Source organism: Thermobia domestica, chromosome 2, assembly GCF_964235325.1.
Source record: "Thermobia domestica chromosome 2, izTheDome1.hap1.1, whole genome shotgun sequence".
Lineage (NCBI taxonomy): Eukaryota > Metazoa > Arthropoda > Insecta > Zygentoma > Lepismatidae > Thermobia > Thermobia domestica.
The window spans coordinates 179,885,291-179,900,254 of record NC_137455.1 but is presented as its reverse complement, the minus strand read 5'-3'; the positions used below and the strand labels follow the sequence as shown (position 1 = coordinate 179,900,254).

Here is a 14,964-nt window from a genome sequence, read left to right as displayed (position 1 = left end):
AATCCATAAGCGTTTAAGCTGCTGACAATACATATCTGATTGTCTGGTTTTCTTAATTGATTGTCTGGTTACGTGGCAAGAGCTCAAAATGGACTGTCCCTTGGATATCCCACCAAACACTCAATATCACTTTGGAGGGGTAGAGGTCTTGTTCTGGCAGTTTCTGTGGCCCGCTTTATGTACCCACTGACGTTTGTGTGTAATATAGTAGAAAACCCACTTTCCATTCTCTGTCACATTCTGTCCAGAAATGGTTCAAGTCTATAATATGTTAGGAAAGAAATGCATATATCCACTTGTTGCTGCTTCTGTTGAGGCGTTAACACATGGGGAACCCATTTATCGAGTTTCGACACGTATCAAAGGTCTTGTAGGTCGAATAGGCGACAGGAAATTTGCTGGCCAGTTCTTGAAGAGTATGCATTAAATTTGTCTCCTTGCTGCTCGCAGGGCACCGCTGTCCAGCTGCACAGGTCTCCGTTCTCCTGGTTTATCAATGAGGCTTCTTTCCCAAGACCAAAACCTTTGGACCATCTCCGGCACTTCCGCACATCCATGGCATCCTGACTATATACGGCATTTATGTTCTGTGCCGCTGCGATGGCTGAATGTTCCTGGTGAAATTCATACAGAATGACATGCAGTATGTGGTCCTCCGATACTGTTATCATCAAACAAGCCACAATTCCAAAACGTGGAACACACCGTTCTCTTTTTATACAATGTTGCACAATAAAGTGCCCTATATGACATAGCTATGACACTTTTTTTTTTTAAATCGTCAGGAGTCATTGCAGCAGAATACGGAAAACGACACTACTTATGGGATGAGTTCATATAAATGAATAATGAAAAAAAATCGGTACAATGACGATAGTGGGGAGGGAATTTACAAACTACTATGGTATGAAGTCAAGCATTCGAAACAATTTCCTGTACAATGGATTGATTGACTGATTATATTTTAAAAATGCCTCCATAGAACATTCTTGAGAGTAGGAAATAATAACTAAGCATAGGTTATGATTTAGAAGAAATGATTATATTTCAAACTTAAGACTGACGGATTGCTAATTGATAGTCTTTCTCTTTTTGTGATAGTTACAGCATGCTGACCATTCAGTTGATTGTATTTCACATTCTTATGCAACTACGAGATCAGGAAGGGGAATACGAACCAATGTCCGGAATTCTATTCAAGACATTCTCCTTTAACTTGTGAACATGCACACAAAAAGTGAACGGAAAGTCCTTGGTCTATTTAAAGAAAACATTAAATAAAAATATAACTCTCATTCAAGTTGCTTATAACAATATATGCAACTGATGCAACCGAAATACATTATAAAAACGTAAATAACCGAATACATAAAACTTTATAATGCATTAGGTTATATGCAAGTGCTATTCTTTAGATTCAAACATACAATACGATAAAAACATCAAACAGAACACAATAGTATAATAACGTCCAACTTACCTACTAAATGCCATGTTTTCCTTCGACCATACCTACAAAGCCAAAAATCATCTATTCTATCTGATTCCAAGCCTACAAAGGGAGTAGCCAATGCATCTGCTACCTGTCCAATTAGAAGCACTACTCCTGATAGAAAGCTGTCAAATTTAAGGACTAGATTGAAAAATACCAGAAGATACGTAAACCACATTGAAGCACACACATCATTCAAAACATGGCCCACACCATATGCTATTCGTAGGCGTAACGGTAGGCGAAAGCCAACAAAACTTAGTTCGCTACCTTCCATATTTAGGTTCAGTAAGTATCACTATTATATTTCACACATTACTACTTGTAATAGATATTTCTACTCAAATGATGCTATTTTACTTCCCTTTTTCTCCTCTTTTTTAGTTTCAAAGAGGATGTTGATTAACTACTATTCACTAGCAAATAGATACTGGCAAATGCTTCCATCTGCACACCTTTGAATCTGCTGAATTTAATCCTTCAATGAAATCATCTATCAATCATCTTGACCGTTTACCGTTATTGATATGCCTGAAAATATAAGACACACAAACAAATAAGTAACCGCTAGCTCACAATAGAGGTCAATACTCTAGCAGTGGTACTCAACCTGGAGCACGCGTACCCTTAGAGTTACAGAAGATTTTTTAGGGGAACAATACTTATTTCATGTAACACAGTTATTTAGTTAAGAAGTAGTAAATTGTTGATATAGTTATCTGTAATTTGAATTAATAGATAGTATAGGGTGATTTTTTCAAACTCGTGGATTTCATTTGGGTCCAGAATTTCTAACTGAAGTCCGATTTTCATGCGGTTTGTGGCAAATGATCAAGGAAGGATGGGAGATTTATGGAACTATGTTTACTGGTTTAAATTTATCTATGGTAATATCGACCACACCTCAAGAAAAACAGCAAATATTCGCCAGTGTACCTTACAATTGGAATGAGGTTTGATGCGGTGTGGAGATTTGAGTTTTCTTCGTTAGATAGCACCCTAGCCAAGGTCAATAAGAAACAGGAAACTGGGTCGTTGTATTGGGAATTGTGCTGAACGGTTCTGTGCTACTGTGTGAGTATGATCAGGACACAGTGAGAATAGTTTAACATGGAGCAACATGAGTTTGTCGTTAAAAGTTTTTTGGAGAACGGAATCTGTTGTTGCTACGCAAAAAGCATTTAGAAACAAATTTGTTTTACGTTCTACCCCAGACAGGAACATAATATAGTTGCTAGTGAATAACTTGGAAGAAACAGGATCGCTTCTAAGTGAGACAGAGAAGCACCGGACCCCGCAGGCGGGTGTTGTGGAAGATGTCACTTATCTACTCCTTAGGTCGCCCAAGAAATCTCTCCGTCATTTGTCGCAAGAAACCGGCTATAGCTATTCAACATGTGATTTATAGGTGTTACCACTAAACACTTAATTTGTATTCTCACTAACACTTAATATGTATTCTGCAATTTCGCTTCAAAAATCCAAAACCTCATTACAATTGTACGGTACACTGGCGAATATTTGCTGTTTTTCTTGAGGCGTGGTCGATGTTACCCCGGATGAATTTAAATCAGTAAACAGAGTTCCATGAATCTCCCATCCTTCCATGATCATTTGCCACAAATCGCATGGAAATCGGACTTCGGTTAGAAATTCTAGACTCATATGAAATCCGTGAGTTAAAAAAATCACCCTGTATAAATCTGAGGGTATACACGTGAATGTTAAAAGTATTGTTAAAGGTACGTGGGGGAAAAAAAAGTTGAATATCACTGCTGTAACAAACAATATCAATGGATCACTTTAAAAAATATTGACTTTCACATTTTAAATTTTCATAAATCAGAAATGTTATTTCAGAGAAAAAGTTCGTTTGCTACTTACTTTCAACTCGGAAAACTAAAATCTTTCTTTGTTTTTCTCTACGGTAACTAGTAAACCCATACACTGCAGAAACAAGAGGCTATTTTTTTTAAGTTGAAGATTTTCAATACCTTATAAGTACATGACTAACTTCAATACCAATCATTCCTGACCAATTTCAATACGATAATTCTTAAAATTTCAATGATATTCATGCAATTATTTTTTAACCTTTTTTTTTTTTAAAAAAAAAAAAGAAATATTGAAGTTAACATCAGACAAGTTTCTAGAAAAGGCCAATTTGGGAAGACTCCAAGAATGTACATGCCATGTTTCATAAAAATCTGATAATTCTAGGGAAGTTACAGTTAAACTTATTCTTTTGATATGAGATTAATTCAACCCATTCTCCTTTGATTGGTTTCAAATCTAAGCGGCAGTCCCCATTGGGAAGCCTTGCTACTACTACTACTGCTATTACTACAATAATACACTCTACATTTCATGAAAATCGGGCAAAATTAAAAAAGTTACTGGTAAGCAGCTTTATTTATTTATTTATTTATTTTCGAAATAAACTAAATTCGTCTCTTGTATTATGTTACCGCATCATGTATATATATGTAAACTTAAACAACATGGAATTAATTTTAACCCTTACTTTCGACAGGCTTGACCCAAACATACGCTTTATATTTTAAGATTGGTGAAGGCATATGGCAAATATCAACCAAATACATTTTGCAAGTTATTGTGGAACAGATAGATGGTCAGATATGCAAATTCCAGTTAATTATAATGATAGAAATAATAGTAAAATTCACTTCAATAATATACTGCAATTGATACTGCTTGTCCTTTCTGACAGCTCGCTGTGCACACGTGGTGCTCAATGCTGCGTTGCCAGCTTTTGCGTCGGGTATTGAAACACGAAATTATTCACTGCAAGTAAATCTCAGTTTTATAAAATTAAATAACACAAAAAAGAACTAAAAAGAATCTCTCAATAATCAGTAGGTCTACTACTCAAGTTGACATTCGACTAAAACAATGTGCATTTGTTTATATTCAAACTGGCAACGTGCAGAAAAGGTTGAATGTTTATCATTAACAGAGCGAGAGAAATGAGCCACTATAATTGGATGAACGTATTGTGTTGTTGCCATAAAAACAGTTCTTCTTGAATGATTGTTATGACCACGTGCAGGAAAGCAACTGTCAGAAAGGACAAGTTGTATCAAATGGACTGTTTTTTTTTTAATGAAATATATATTTACGAAATATTAAGAAAATCGTTGTAGTCGTTTCCAACAGAACTCCCTGTATCAATCTCTCTACTTTCATTTTTTTTTCAGAAATATGCCTATTTGAAGATAAATAAATGAGGAAGTTACTTAGCAAAATATCAAGAAAAATCATAGTTGTTTCCGAGAAAATCGCTAGAATAAAATCCAGCTCATCAATGAACTATCTTTTCTTAAGTTCTGTCAGAAAAGTGTATTATGCCATATTGTTGTGTGGATAACCGAACATTACGTATGAAATATGTAAAAAGAAAATACTACAACCGTTTTTGAGAAAAGTGCACCCGGCAAGTAAATTGCTACCCCTGGACTTTCCAACAGAAAGAACTGTCACACTGCAGAATATCAGTGAAATATTTGTTAACAAAATATGTACAAAATCGCTAGAGTCGTTCTCGAGAAAATCCTATGAAAGTACTGACTTCTACCATTAAACTGTGCCTTCCGAATTTTTCTAACTGTAGTGTTACACATGGTATATTGAAGGATGTTAATGAAATAATGGACTTCTGAAATATGAATAAAATCACCTGAGCCCCTTGACGAAAATATAGTTATTTTTTTTTTTTATCTTCCAAAACTACTATTATTTGTGGAGATAAGGGAAAATTTTAATACAAAAACAAGCATAAGGATATGTAAAATGAAGATGTCAAGTATAACATAGCAAGTGAGTATCGTTTTACAGTGTGAAACGAAGACTTGCAAACTTATGCGAATTCAGTACTCAAACTTGGAGTAGCGCATATAATTATGAGTGCTGGTTGCATTAGAGTAATAAGATTAAAGACAAAACCTGTTCCTCGGACTGAATTTATATAAAAAGCCATTATTCGCTATTCCATACTGTTTTTGTTCTATGGTAATAAAGGTTCAAACCAAAAATCGTTTATTTTAACCACTTCAGATTTGAATAGAGGGATAAGGAATAAGATAAAACCTATTCTTGGGACACTGAATCGATTGCAAAAAGCCATTCATGGATATCTTTTAATGTTTCTGGTCCATGGAAATCAGTATTGAAATGAAATGAAATGAAATGAAGTTTTACGTCCCACGGTTATGCCGGTTAGGCTAAAGGAGACGGTGATGATGAGAAATGAGTGAAATCGTGGAATGGAGAAAGTGGGAGGAAACGGGAGTGGGAGAAAACCTACTAGCACGGTGTTTGTCCACCACAAAGTCCACACGGCATGAACTGGGATCGAACCAAGGACCCCAAGCACCGGAGGTGAACGCTCTACCACTAAGCCACATCCTCCAGAAATCAGTATTGAAACCGGAAACAATCGTAAATTTGAACCACTTTCGGTTGATAGTAAAGTATTGTAGATAGTCTTGATACGCTGAATCGTTTGAAAAACAAAAAAAGCGCTTTGCGCTTTCTACTAGCGGGTATGTCTAATTTTATCACTTCCAGATTGAATAAAGTTTCAATGGAGCAGATGAAACCTATTTTCGGATACTGAATCGACTGGAAAAAATCTTGATAGCATTTACCGTTTTTGTTTTACGGAAATCAGTACTGAAAAAGGAAGTAATAGTACATAGTAGTAGAGATGCAAGGGCTCGGAAAAAAAACCGGCTTTTTTGAAAAAAAAAAAAACTCGGGTTTTTCTGCTTCGCTTTTTTGCTTGGGAAATTTTGGGCTTTTTTGAAAATTTTGCTTTAAACTGATAAAGCAGACTTTGTTTCGCTTCTCTACAACAAAAAACTCATTTAATTAGTGGTTGATGCAGATAACAATATGAAACTTCGAAAATAAACCACGAATTTCAAAAAGTTTTTTAAAAAAAAAATCTTAATATATTTACACTATGAATTCCAAAGGATTAACTAATATATGTAATAATATTTTAACCTCTTATATAATAAGTACTTTTAAAAAATGATACAAAAATAACTAGCAAAATTGTATGTAGTATTTTTACTTCAAAATATCACACACCGTCTTTTTGAAGCAAAATAAAGAAAAAGCGAGAGAAATTTGCACATCAAGAGCTTCGTTTCGGGTGGTTCTGTACATTCTTGAAATTTTTCATTAAGTTTTAACTTTCATATACATTGTATGAATATTTTGAACAAATTTTTCACTGATTGGTCACATACGTAATAATCTGTTACCACCTATTAAGTGCTTCGGATATGCAAAATCGGTAAAGCTCCAAATTCTGTAATGCACTGACTAATCCTTAAGCTTGTTCAGGATCGGGAAAATATCGAATTTTCTGTTCATGGATCATATACGTAATAGACAGTTCGTCTGAGCGTATGGTTTCCTAAGCTGTAGAATATATAACCACCATCACGGTTTACCCAGTCCTGAAGGTTTTTAAGTTTTTAACAAGAAAATTCAACATATCGTTACGAAACTTTTTTCTTTATATAAAAAAAGTATGGAATACATTTAAAAAGAGTGGAAGAATCAATAACTGTTCCAATTCACAAGAAAGACAAAATTGATTGTAATAATTATCGAGGCATTTCTCTTAACAGTCTATTAATAAGATTGACCCAATACGCAGATGAAATTGTTGGAGATTATTAGTGTGGATTTAGTCGAAACCGACCAGATATTTACCATTCGACAAATACTCGAAAAGAAATGGGAATATATTACCCAGTACATCAACTGTTTATTGATTTTAGAAAGGCTTACAACTCGGTTAGGAGGGAAACATTGTACAACATTCTTACAGAATTTGGAATACCGAAAAAGCTAGATTTATTAAGTGTTTAAATGAATCCCAGAGTAAAGTCCGAGTGGAAAAATGCGAGCTTCCACGTCGAGATTGGCCTGAAACAAGCATATGCGTTATCGCTGTTATTATTCAGCTTTGTTCCGAAGTACGCTATAAGAAAAATCAAAGATAGGAACCAGGGCCTAAAGTTGAATGGTATTCACATGCTGATGATGTAAATCTGATAGGAGAACAATCGAAAGAAATGCAGAAGCCTTATTAAGCGCTTGCAGGGGCACGAGTAAATGCAGAGAAATCTAACTACAAGTAAGTTCACAAGGATCGTAATACGGCGTATGAATGCGTTAAAATATCAATTAATACTTTCGACACAGTGGATACTTTCAAATATCTTGGATCAGTACTACCAGACCAAAATCATACCCGCAAAGAAATTAAATGTCTACTGAAATCAGGAAATTCTTATTATTATTCAGTTCAAAATATTTTGTCGTCGCGAATTCTGTCAAGGAATTCAAAGCTTAAAATATATAAAATGATAATCATGCCTGTTATGCTTTATGGTTGTGAAACATGGTCACTTACGCTGAGGGAAGAGCGCAGACTGAAGTTATTTGAGAATAAAATTCTGAGACGAATATTTGGACCCAAGAGGAACGGGAATGGGGAATGGCGGAAACTTCATAAGAAAGAACTACATAATTTATACGGTTTACCAAACATCGTCATCTAGTCTAGGAGGCTCAGGTAGGCAGGTCATGTAGCCAGAATGGAGGAAAGTAGGAACGCTTTCAAAGCTTTAACTGGAAATCCAATCAGGAAACGTCCATTAGGAAAACCTAGGCCCAGATGGGAGGACAGTATTAAGATGAATCTAGTAGAAATAGGAATACAGAGTAGAAACTGGATTGAATTGGATAAGGACGGACAGAAGTCAATGGAGAGCTTTTGTGGCCATAGAGAAAGAGAAAGAGAGGGAATACATTTAAGTTAAGTACAACTGCACAACAAACATGAGTGAGTGGTTACCTTTCGCGCTTCTATCGTGAAGTCTGGGATTCAACCACGCATTCGACCATTTTGACAAAAGTTTTTCTTAATTCCATCTGTGAATGTAGAGATAGTGCGTGTACTGAGAGTCCTGGCCGACTTCCTTTCTAATCGTTTTTAAATCTTGGTTTACCAGCAGTGATGGATTTGCGAAGAGGGTTAGGGTGGGGATGTCTATCGGATTGAAGCCTCTACTCCGAAATTACGGAATTTCTAAAACAAACTAAATATTAGTTTTGCCTTTACTCGTAAACTTCAAGCTGTCCTCAAATAAAAAAATAGGAATTTTTAGAAAAACTAAGCATTAATAAGAAAAGTACCTCCCAAAATACTTTTCTAAATCCGCCACTGATTATCAGTATAAAATGGTCTTCAAGGTTGTATCTGGAAGATTATAGCTGAATATACAAACGAAACGAAATATTTGTTATGCCTATACTCATAAACTTAAGCTCCTCTTAAATAATAGTTAGGAATTTTTAGAAAAACCAAACATTATTCAGAAAAACCCCTCCCAAATATTTTTCTAAATCCGATACTGATTATTTCTGTCAAATGGTATTCAAGGTTGTGTCCGGAAGATTATTGTTGAATTATTGCACAGCTACAGTATAACGGAAATGTGGAAGGACGCTCTGACAGATATATTGAAAAACGTATGCTTTGATGGATATATTGAAAAACATAAGTTTAATTTATGTGCTAGAAGCTAGAGTACTAAGCTCTAAGAAGTGAAACACGGATGACTAAAAAGAAATGATCTAGGGAAGAAAAAAATTTCGATAATCCAGAAGTTAAAATAAACTTAAATAGCTTCTAAAATGGCCCTCAAATACTACGTACTTTATGTTTACTTTAATTCATAAACATGCTCCAGCCATCATGATGGTGAATTCCAGAGCGAAATATGGCATTTAGGTCATGGAATCTTATTTAACTTTAGAGTATACAATAAGAAAGCTATTTAAACAGAAAAATCATGAAAATGAAAAAAGCCAAAATTTCCAAAATTCTCGTTTTTTCCCCAAAAAAGCTGGCTTTTTATGTGCGAAAAACCATCGATACAAAAAAGCCGGCTTTTTTGCATCTCCACATAGTAGTAAGGGAGTGAGGAAGCAATAGTAACGGTACTTTCGGTTTCCGTAGAGTATTATGGATATGTTGTCTTAAGACGCTGAATAGTTTACAAAAATAGTTTCTCGCTATCTGTTACCGTTTTCGTTCTATGATGACAAAGGTTAAAACCAGTATTAAAAACGGAATAGTAAATTTGACCGACTTTCGGTTTTGGTAGTGTGTTGTGGATAGAAATTGAGTTCTTTTGTGACGCTGAATCGTTAAAAAAAAGAAAAAAAGTCTTCTTTCTATATGTTATCATTTTTGTTCTATGGCGATAAACCCTGACATCGGAGATGGCTAATTTTAATCACTTCCGGTTTGAATCGAGGTTAATAGAGCAAATGGAAACTATTCTTGGGACGTGAATCCATTGCAAAAAAAAAAAATCTTGATACCATTTACCGTTTTTGCTAAACGAAAATCAGTATTGAAACCGGAAATAAATTTGAAGATCTTCCGTTTTAGATAATCGTGATGTGTTATCTTAAGACGCTGAATCGTTTGCAAAAAACCGCTTCTTGTATCTGTTACCGTTTTCGCTGTGTGCGAATAAACGTTGAAAGTGAAAATGGTTAATTTGAACCACTTCCGGTTTGAATAGAGCTAACGATGCAAATGGAAACTATTTTTGCGTCATTGCATCGACTACAAAAAAGCGCACTTTGATAGGACATACCGTTTTTGCTCTACTGAAATTGGTATTGAAACCAGAACAGTAAATTTGAACCACTTCCGGATTCGTTAGAATGTTGTGGATACTCAGGTTATGTTGTCTTTAGACGCTAAATCAATTGGGAAAAACTGCTTCTTGCTATATGTTACGTAATGTTTGTTCTTTAGCGATAAACATTGAGGACAGAAATAACAATAATTTTAACCACTTCCGGTTTTGGTAGAGTGTTGTGAATAGTCATGGTACTTCGTCTTGAGACGCTGAATTATTTGCAAAGAACTGCTTCTCGCTATCTGTTACCGTTTCCATTCTATGACGATAAACATTGAAATCGGAAGTGACTACTCTGAACCATTTCCGGTTTGAACAGAGAGTTACGGGATGAGATGGAATCTATCCTTGGGGCGTTGAATCGATTGCTAAAAAACCGCATTTCCATATCTCTTACCGTTTTTGCTCTGATACCTATCGAAACACCGGCGGACAAAGCCGCTCTATAAGATTTCCGATACTTATGTATAGCATAGTTTGGAAATCTTAAAATAGAAATAGAGATAGTTAAAATATGCAAAGATTAAACATGTAAAAACACTGCAAAAAATACTCCCAAATATTTAGACAGGGTTCCCACACATTTTTGTAAAGTGTTTCTTCTGACTTCCTCTAATTTTCCCTGACAAAGGTTTACTTATTTTCCTGACAAAAGTCGGTTTAATTTTTACACTTTTTTTTGTAACCTCATTAGTTTACATAACAATACACAACAATGTACATACCTTATATTGCAAACACATTCTGACAAAAATATTTGCACTAATACCAGTAAACAAATTAAACCAAATATTATGTTAGAACACGAAAATTTTGTAATTATCAAGAGTTCACTGATCCAGTCTGATTATCACAGCTATACAGAGAGATTTAGTTCATGAGTAAAAAATTCAAGATAGGTGCAATAAAAATAGCAAAGCACATGAAAAGTAATAAACTGAATCAGTATACGTAAGAGTCACTGTTTAAGAATTTCCAGTACATAAAATCCTTCTCCACCATATTTATCTCAATGACCTTCGCTCCACATCACACAAACAGAATAATACAATGCATGACTCATTTACTCGTGGACGGTGAACACGCACTCACACTTATTTTGATTGAAAGTTGACACATGTTTTAGCTTCTCACATGATTAGAGATATATTCACATAAAGATAAGTCCCTTCATTTCTTCTCACCTATATTCACAAAATAAACAAAGAAAACGGAAAACAGACTTCCTGCAACAACGTCCTATTCCTATGAAAGTTCTGTTCTCTTATTTAGAAGTACAAGAAAGAGCGGGAAAATGTTCTAATTCCTTGGTTAAGTATCGCATAATAGTATACTCACGACGCACGACGTTTCCAGGAAAGATATTGAGCCACAGTGGCTCAATGGTAGCGCGCTCACCTCTGGTGCAAATGGCCGTAATTTCGATCCTTAGCCAATCAGTTGAGAAACGTGTTCATGGATTTTCTGAGGATTCTCCTGTTTTCCCCCACCTTTTCGTTTGAATAATTCTTTTATCATCATTCATTTGTTTGTTTGCTTAAGTTTGGCCTTTATAGCACGATACTACGAGACGTGGAACTACAGTTTAAGGCATAATACGAACTAGCGTTCAATGCTCTCCCATCGGGAGCCTGTACGCCAAATACACGCACACTAACAACTAGACCAATCGTGAGGCTTTTCATATTTAAATTTAGCATGAGTCTTTTATATATATATATATATATATATATATATATATATATATATATATATATATATATATATATATATATATATATATATATATATATATATCTAGGATCAATATTAACAGAGGAAAATCATATTCACGAAGAAATTAAATGTCGACTCAAAGCAGGGAATTCGTGTTACTATTCGGTTCAAAATCTCTTGTCGCGAATTCTGTCGAGGAATTTGAAGCTTAAAATATACAAAACGATAATTATGCCTGTTGTTCTATATGGCTGCGAAACATGGTCACTTACTCTGAGGGAAGAACATAGACTGAAAGTATTTGAGAACAAGATCCTGAGACGAATATTCGGACCCAAAAGAAACGGGAGTGGGGAATGGCGGAAACTTCATAACGAGGAACTACATAATTTATATGGTCTACCCAACATTGTTAGGGTCGTCAAGTCTAGGAGGCTTAGGTGGGCGGGTCATGTAGCTAGAATGGAAGAAAGTAGAAACGCTTTCAAAGTCTTGACTTGAAGACCAATCGGAAAATGACCATTAGGAAGACCTAGGCGCAGATGGGAGGACAATATTAAGATGGATCTCGCAGAGATTGGAATAGAAAGTAGAAACTGGATGCAGTTAGCTAAGAATAGAAGTCAGTGGAGAGCTTTTGTGAACGCGGCATTGAACCTCCGGATTCCATAGGCCATAGAGTTACTTATGAGTCAATTTTTTGTTACTAGGAGTAATCTTAGAATATTAAACTAAAAATTATACTTCATTTCCAGAAGCAATGCCTAAAACAACTACGCCTAATTTTATATTTTTCCGTCTTACTAGCCGAAATCAATGTCTACAGCCATTTGTTTAAGTACATAATGAAGACATGGTTATAAACTTGGAAGTACTTACAAGAGTCTCTTTCTATGTTTATAATTCATCTTTTAATTTTCGTAGTTTAAAGTTGTTGCCTTTTAAGGTGCAATATTTAAAGTGGTATAAATTTTAACTTTCAAGCGACGATAGGAGAGAAGAAAGCACGGTAATTGTGAAAAGCTTAAAGAAAACTCGATTCTTGAATGGACTTACACATTTAATGTTGAGCATACATGTTGAAAAAGAGATTTTGAAATATCTGTCCACCGTACACCCCGATGTATATACACTCACCTAGAGATCACATCGGTTAACGTATCCAGGCCAAATTTTAAATTTAATATAAATAAGATTCTTTAGTAGTGGGAAGCGATTTTTTCCTACACACACACACACAAAAAAAGTAATTTACTAGAGGGTGAAATTTAAACTTTATGATTTTCCCAAAAATGGCTCTAACGATTCTGTTTACATTTTATAATTTAATACACCATTAACAATCATATAATTTGGTATTAATCGTTTTTCTAGGGTAAAAAATCAAAAAAAGATGGTTTACTTTTGTGAGGGTTTCTTTTTTTCTTTACGATTATCTCTAAAACCGATTCAGGCGATTTTCTCATACGTAAATATTTCATGAACAATCCTACATACAATATATTGATGTCAGTCACTTCTCCTGAAAAGACCACACGTAGTAGTTTAGTTTTTGAAGTGAGTTTTTCAGGAGATTTGTTCATAAACATCTCTTCCGATTGTGTTCATATCTTATAATACATATTTTATTAATAAAACTACAACGTGGCGTAAGTAGTTTCTCATTAAAAGATTCACAAGGAGTCGTATATTGTTGCGAGTTTTTTTTTTCCGCATGACTTTCTCGAATACGAAGCAGATGATTTGTTTATATTTCATAAATAACTATTTCATTAGCAACATTTTAATTAAGTAACACATTTCTTTGAAAAATTCCGAAAGGGGTAGTTTATTTGCGGGGTAAGCTTTTCTCAGACGATTTTCTCACAAGCTTCTTAGGTAATTCTGTTAACATCCCATAAATAAATGTTTCATTAACAACCATAAAATACGGCGTAAGCTATTTCACATGAAAAATCCCAGAAGTGGAAGTTTACTTTCTTTTGTGGTTTTATCACGCCCATTCTGTTCGCATTTCGTAATTAAATATTTCATTAATAACTGTGTCGCGTACGTCCCTTTTCTTGAAGACATCCATAAGATGTAGATTATTCTTGGTGCTGAGTTTTTCAGATAATTATCTCAAAAACTGCTGAGGCAACTTTGTCTATATTTCATTAATAACGCCGTTTTGTGGCATTAGCTGGATCCTGAAAAAGTCCCCAAGGAGCATTTACACTTGGATGTGAATTATTTCTAGAAGATTTTCTCGAAAACAGCTCGGTCGTTCCTGTCCATATTTTATAAATAAATATTTTAATAAAAGCCCTAAAATTTGACATACGTCATTTCTCGTGTAAAATCCACAAGAAGTAGTTGGATCTTTGAGGTTAGTTTTCTTCGAAGCTTTCCGGAAACGCTTATTATAAATTTGTTCACATATCATAAATGAATGTTCAATAATAACAGCATTATGACATGATTTAACTGTTGAAATGTGACGAGAAAGTTTATTGCGGTGACCCGCATCTTTTATCATTTTATTAATTTTTATATACGTAATTTTTACTTTATTGCTTTGCATTCATATACAATTATTTTATTTTAGTGATGAGTATCGGTTTTAGTCTTAAAGAAACATAAAAAATAAAGCTAAGTGTTCACCTACAAAATACAGAAGCACACTCAAAGTAATGAGCATTTTTTTTTCCCTTCCTTTTCTTTCTTTCAAAAATCGGTATTCATCAATACAAGTAAACTAAGTAAATCAACACAATCTACAAACTTCACTGCACGCGTCCTCGTTAAAGACTTAATTCCTGCTGTTCAAATTAACAATATACTCAGCGTGCGTGGAAGAGATGCATGGATGCTAGCAGTATTAAAGATGCAAACATTAGCATTGAAAATCAGCTACGGAGTAGTCGCCCATGAATTACATGCACGGCACAACGCAAGTGCTGACACCATCATAAAATAAAATATACGAGCCACTCATTAAACATTCTTGCTCTC

The 14,964-nt window shown here is 34.7% G+C and overlaps 1 protein-coding gene across 3 annotated transcripts in view; it reads right to left on the bottom strand.

The window, feature by feature from the left end:
* The window catches only part of LOC145677738 (major facilitator superfamily domain-containing protein 12-like), a 64,996-nt gene that overhangs the window by 34,903 nt on the left and 15,129 nt on the right, over positions 1-14,964 (bottom strand). For 2 of the 3 annotated variants that reach the window (XM_081748125.1, XM_081748130.1), the window contains exon 2: positions 1,481-2,023. In XM_081748125.1, the coding sequence (XP_081604251.1) occupies positions 1,481-1,769 (289 nt within the window). In that variant the 5' untranslated portion in view covers positions 1,770-2,023. Of the gene's footprint in view, positions 1-1,480; positions 2,024-10,979; positions 11,398-14,964 lie in introns of those variants that run through there. The other variant, XM_081748129.1, reaches the window with a different exon arrangement.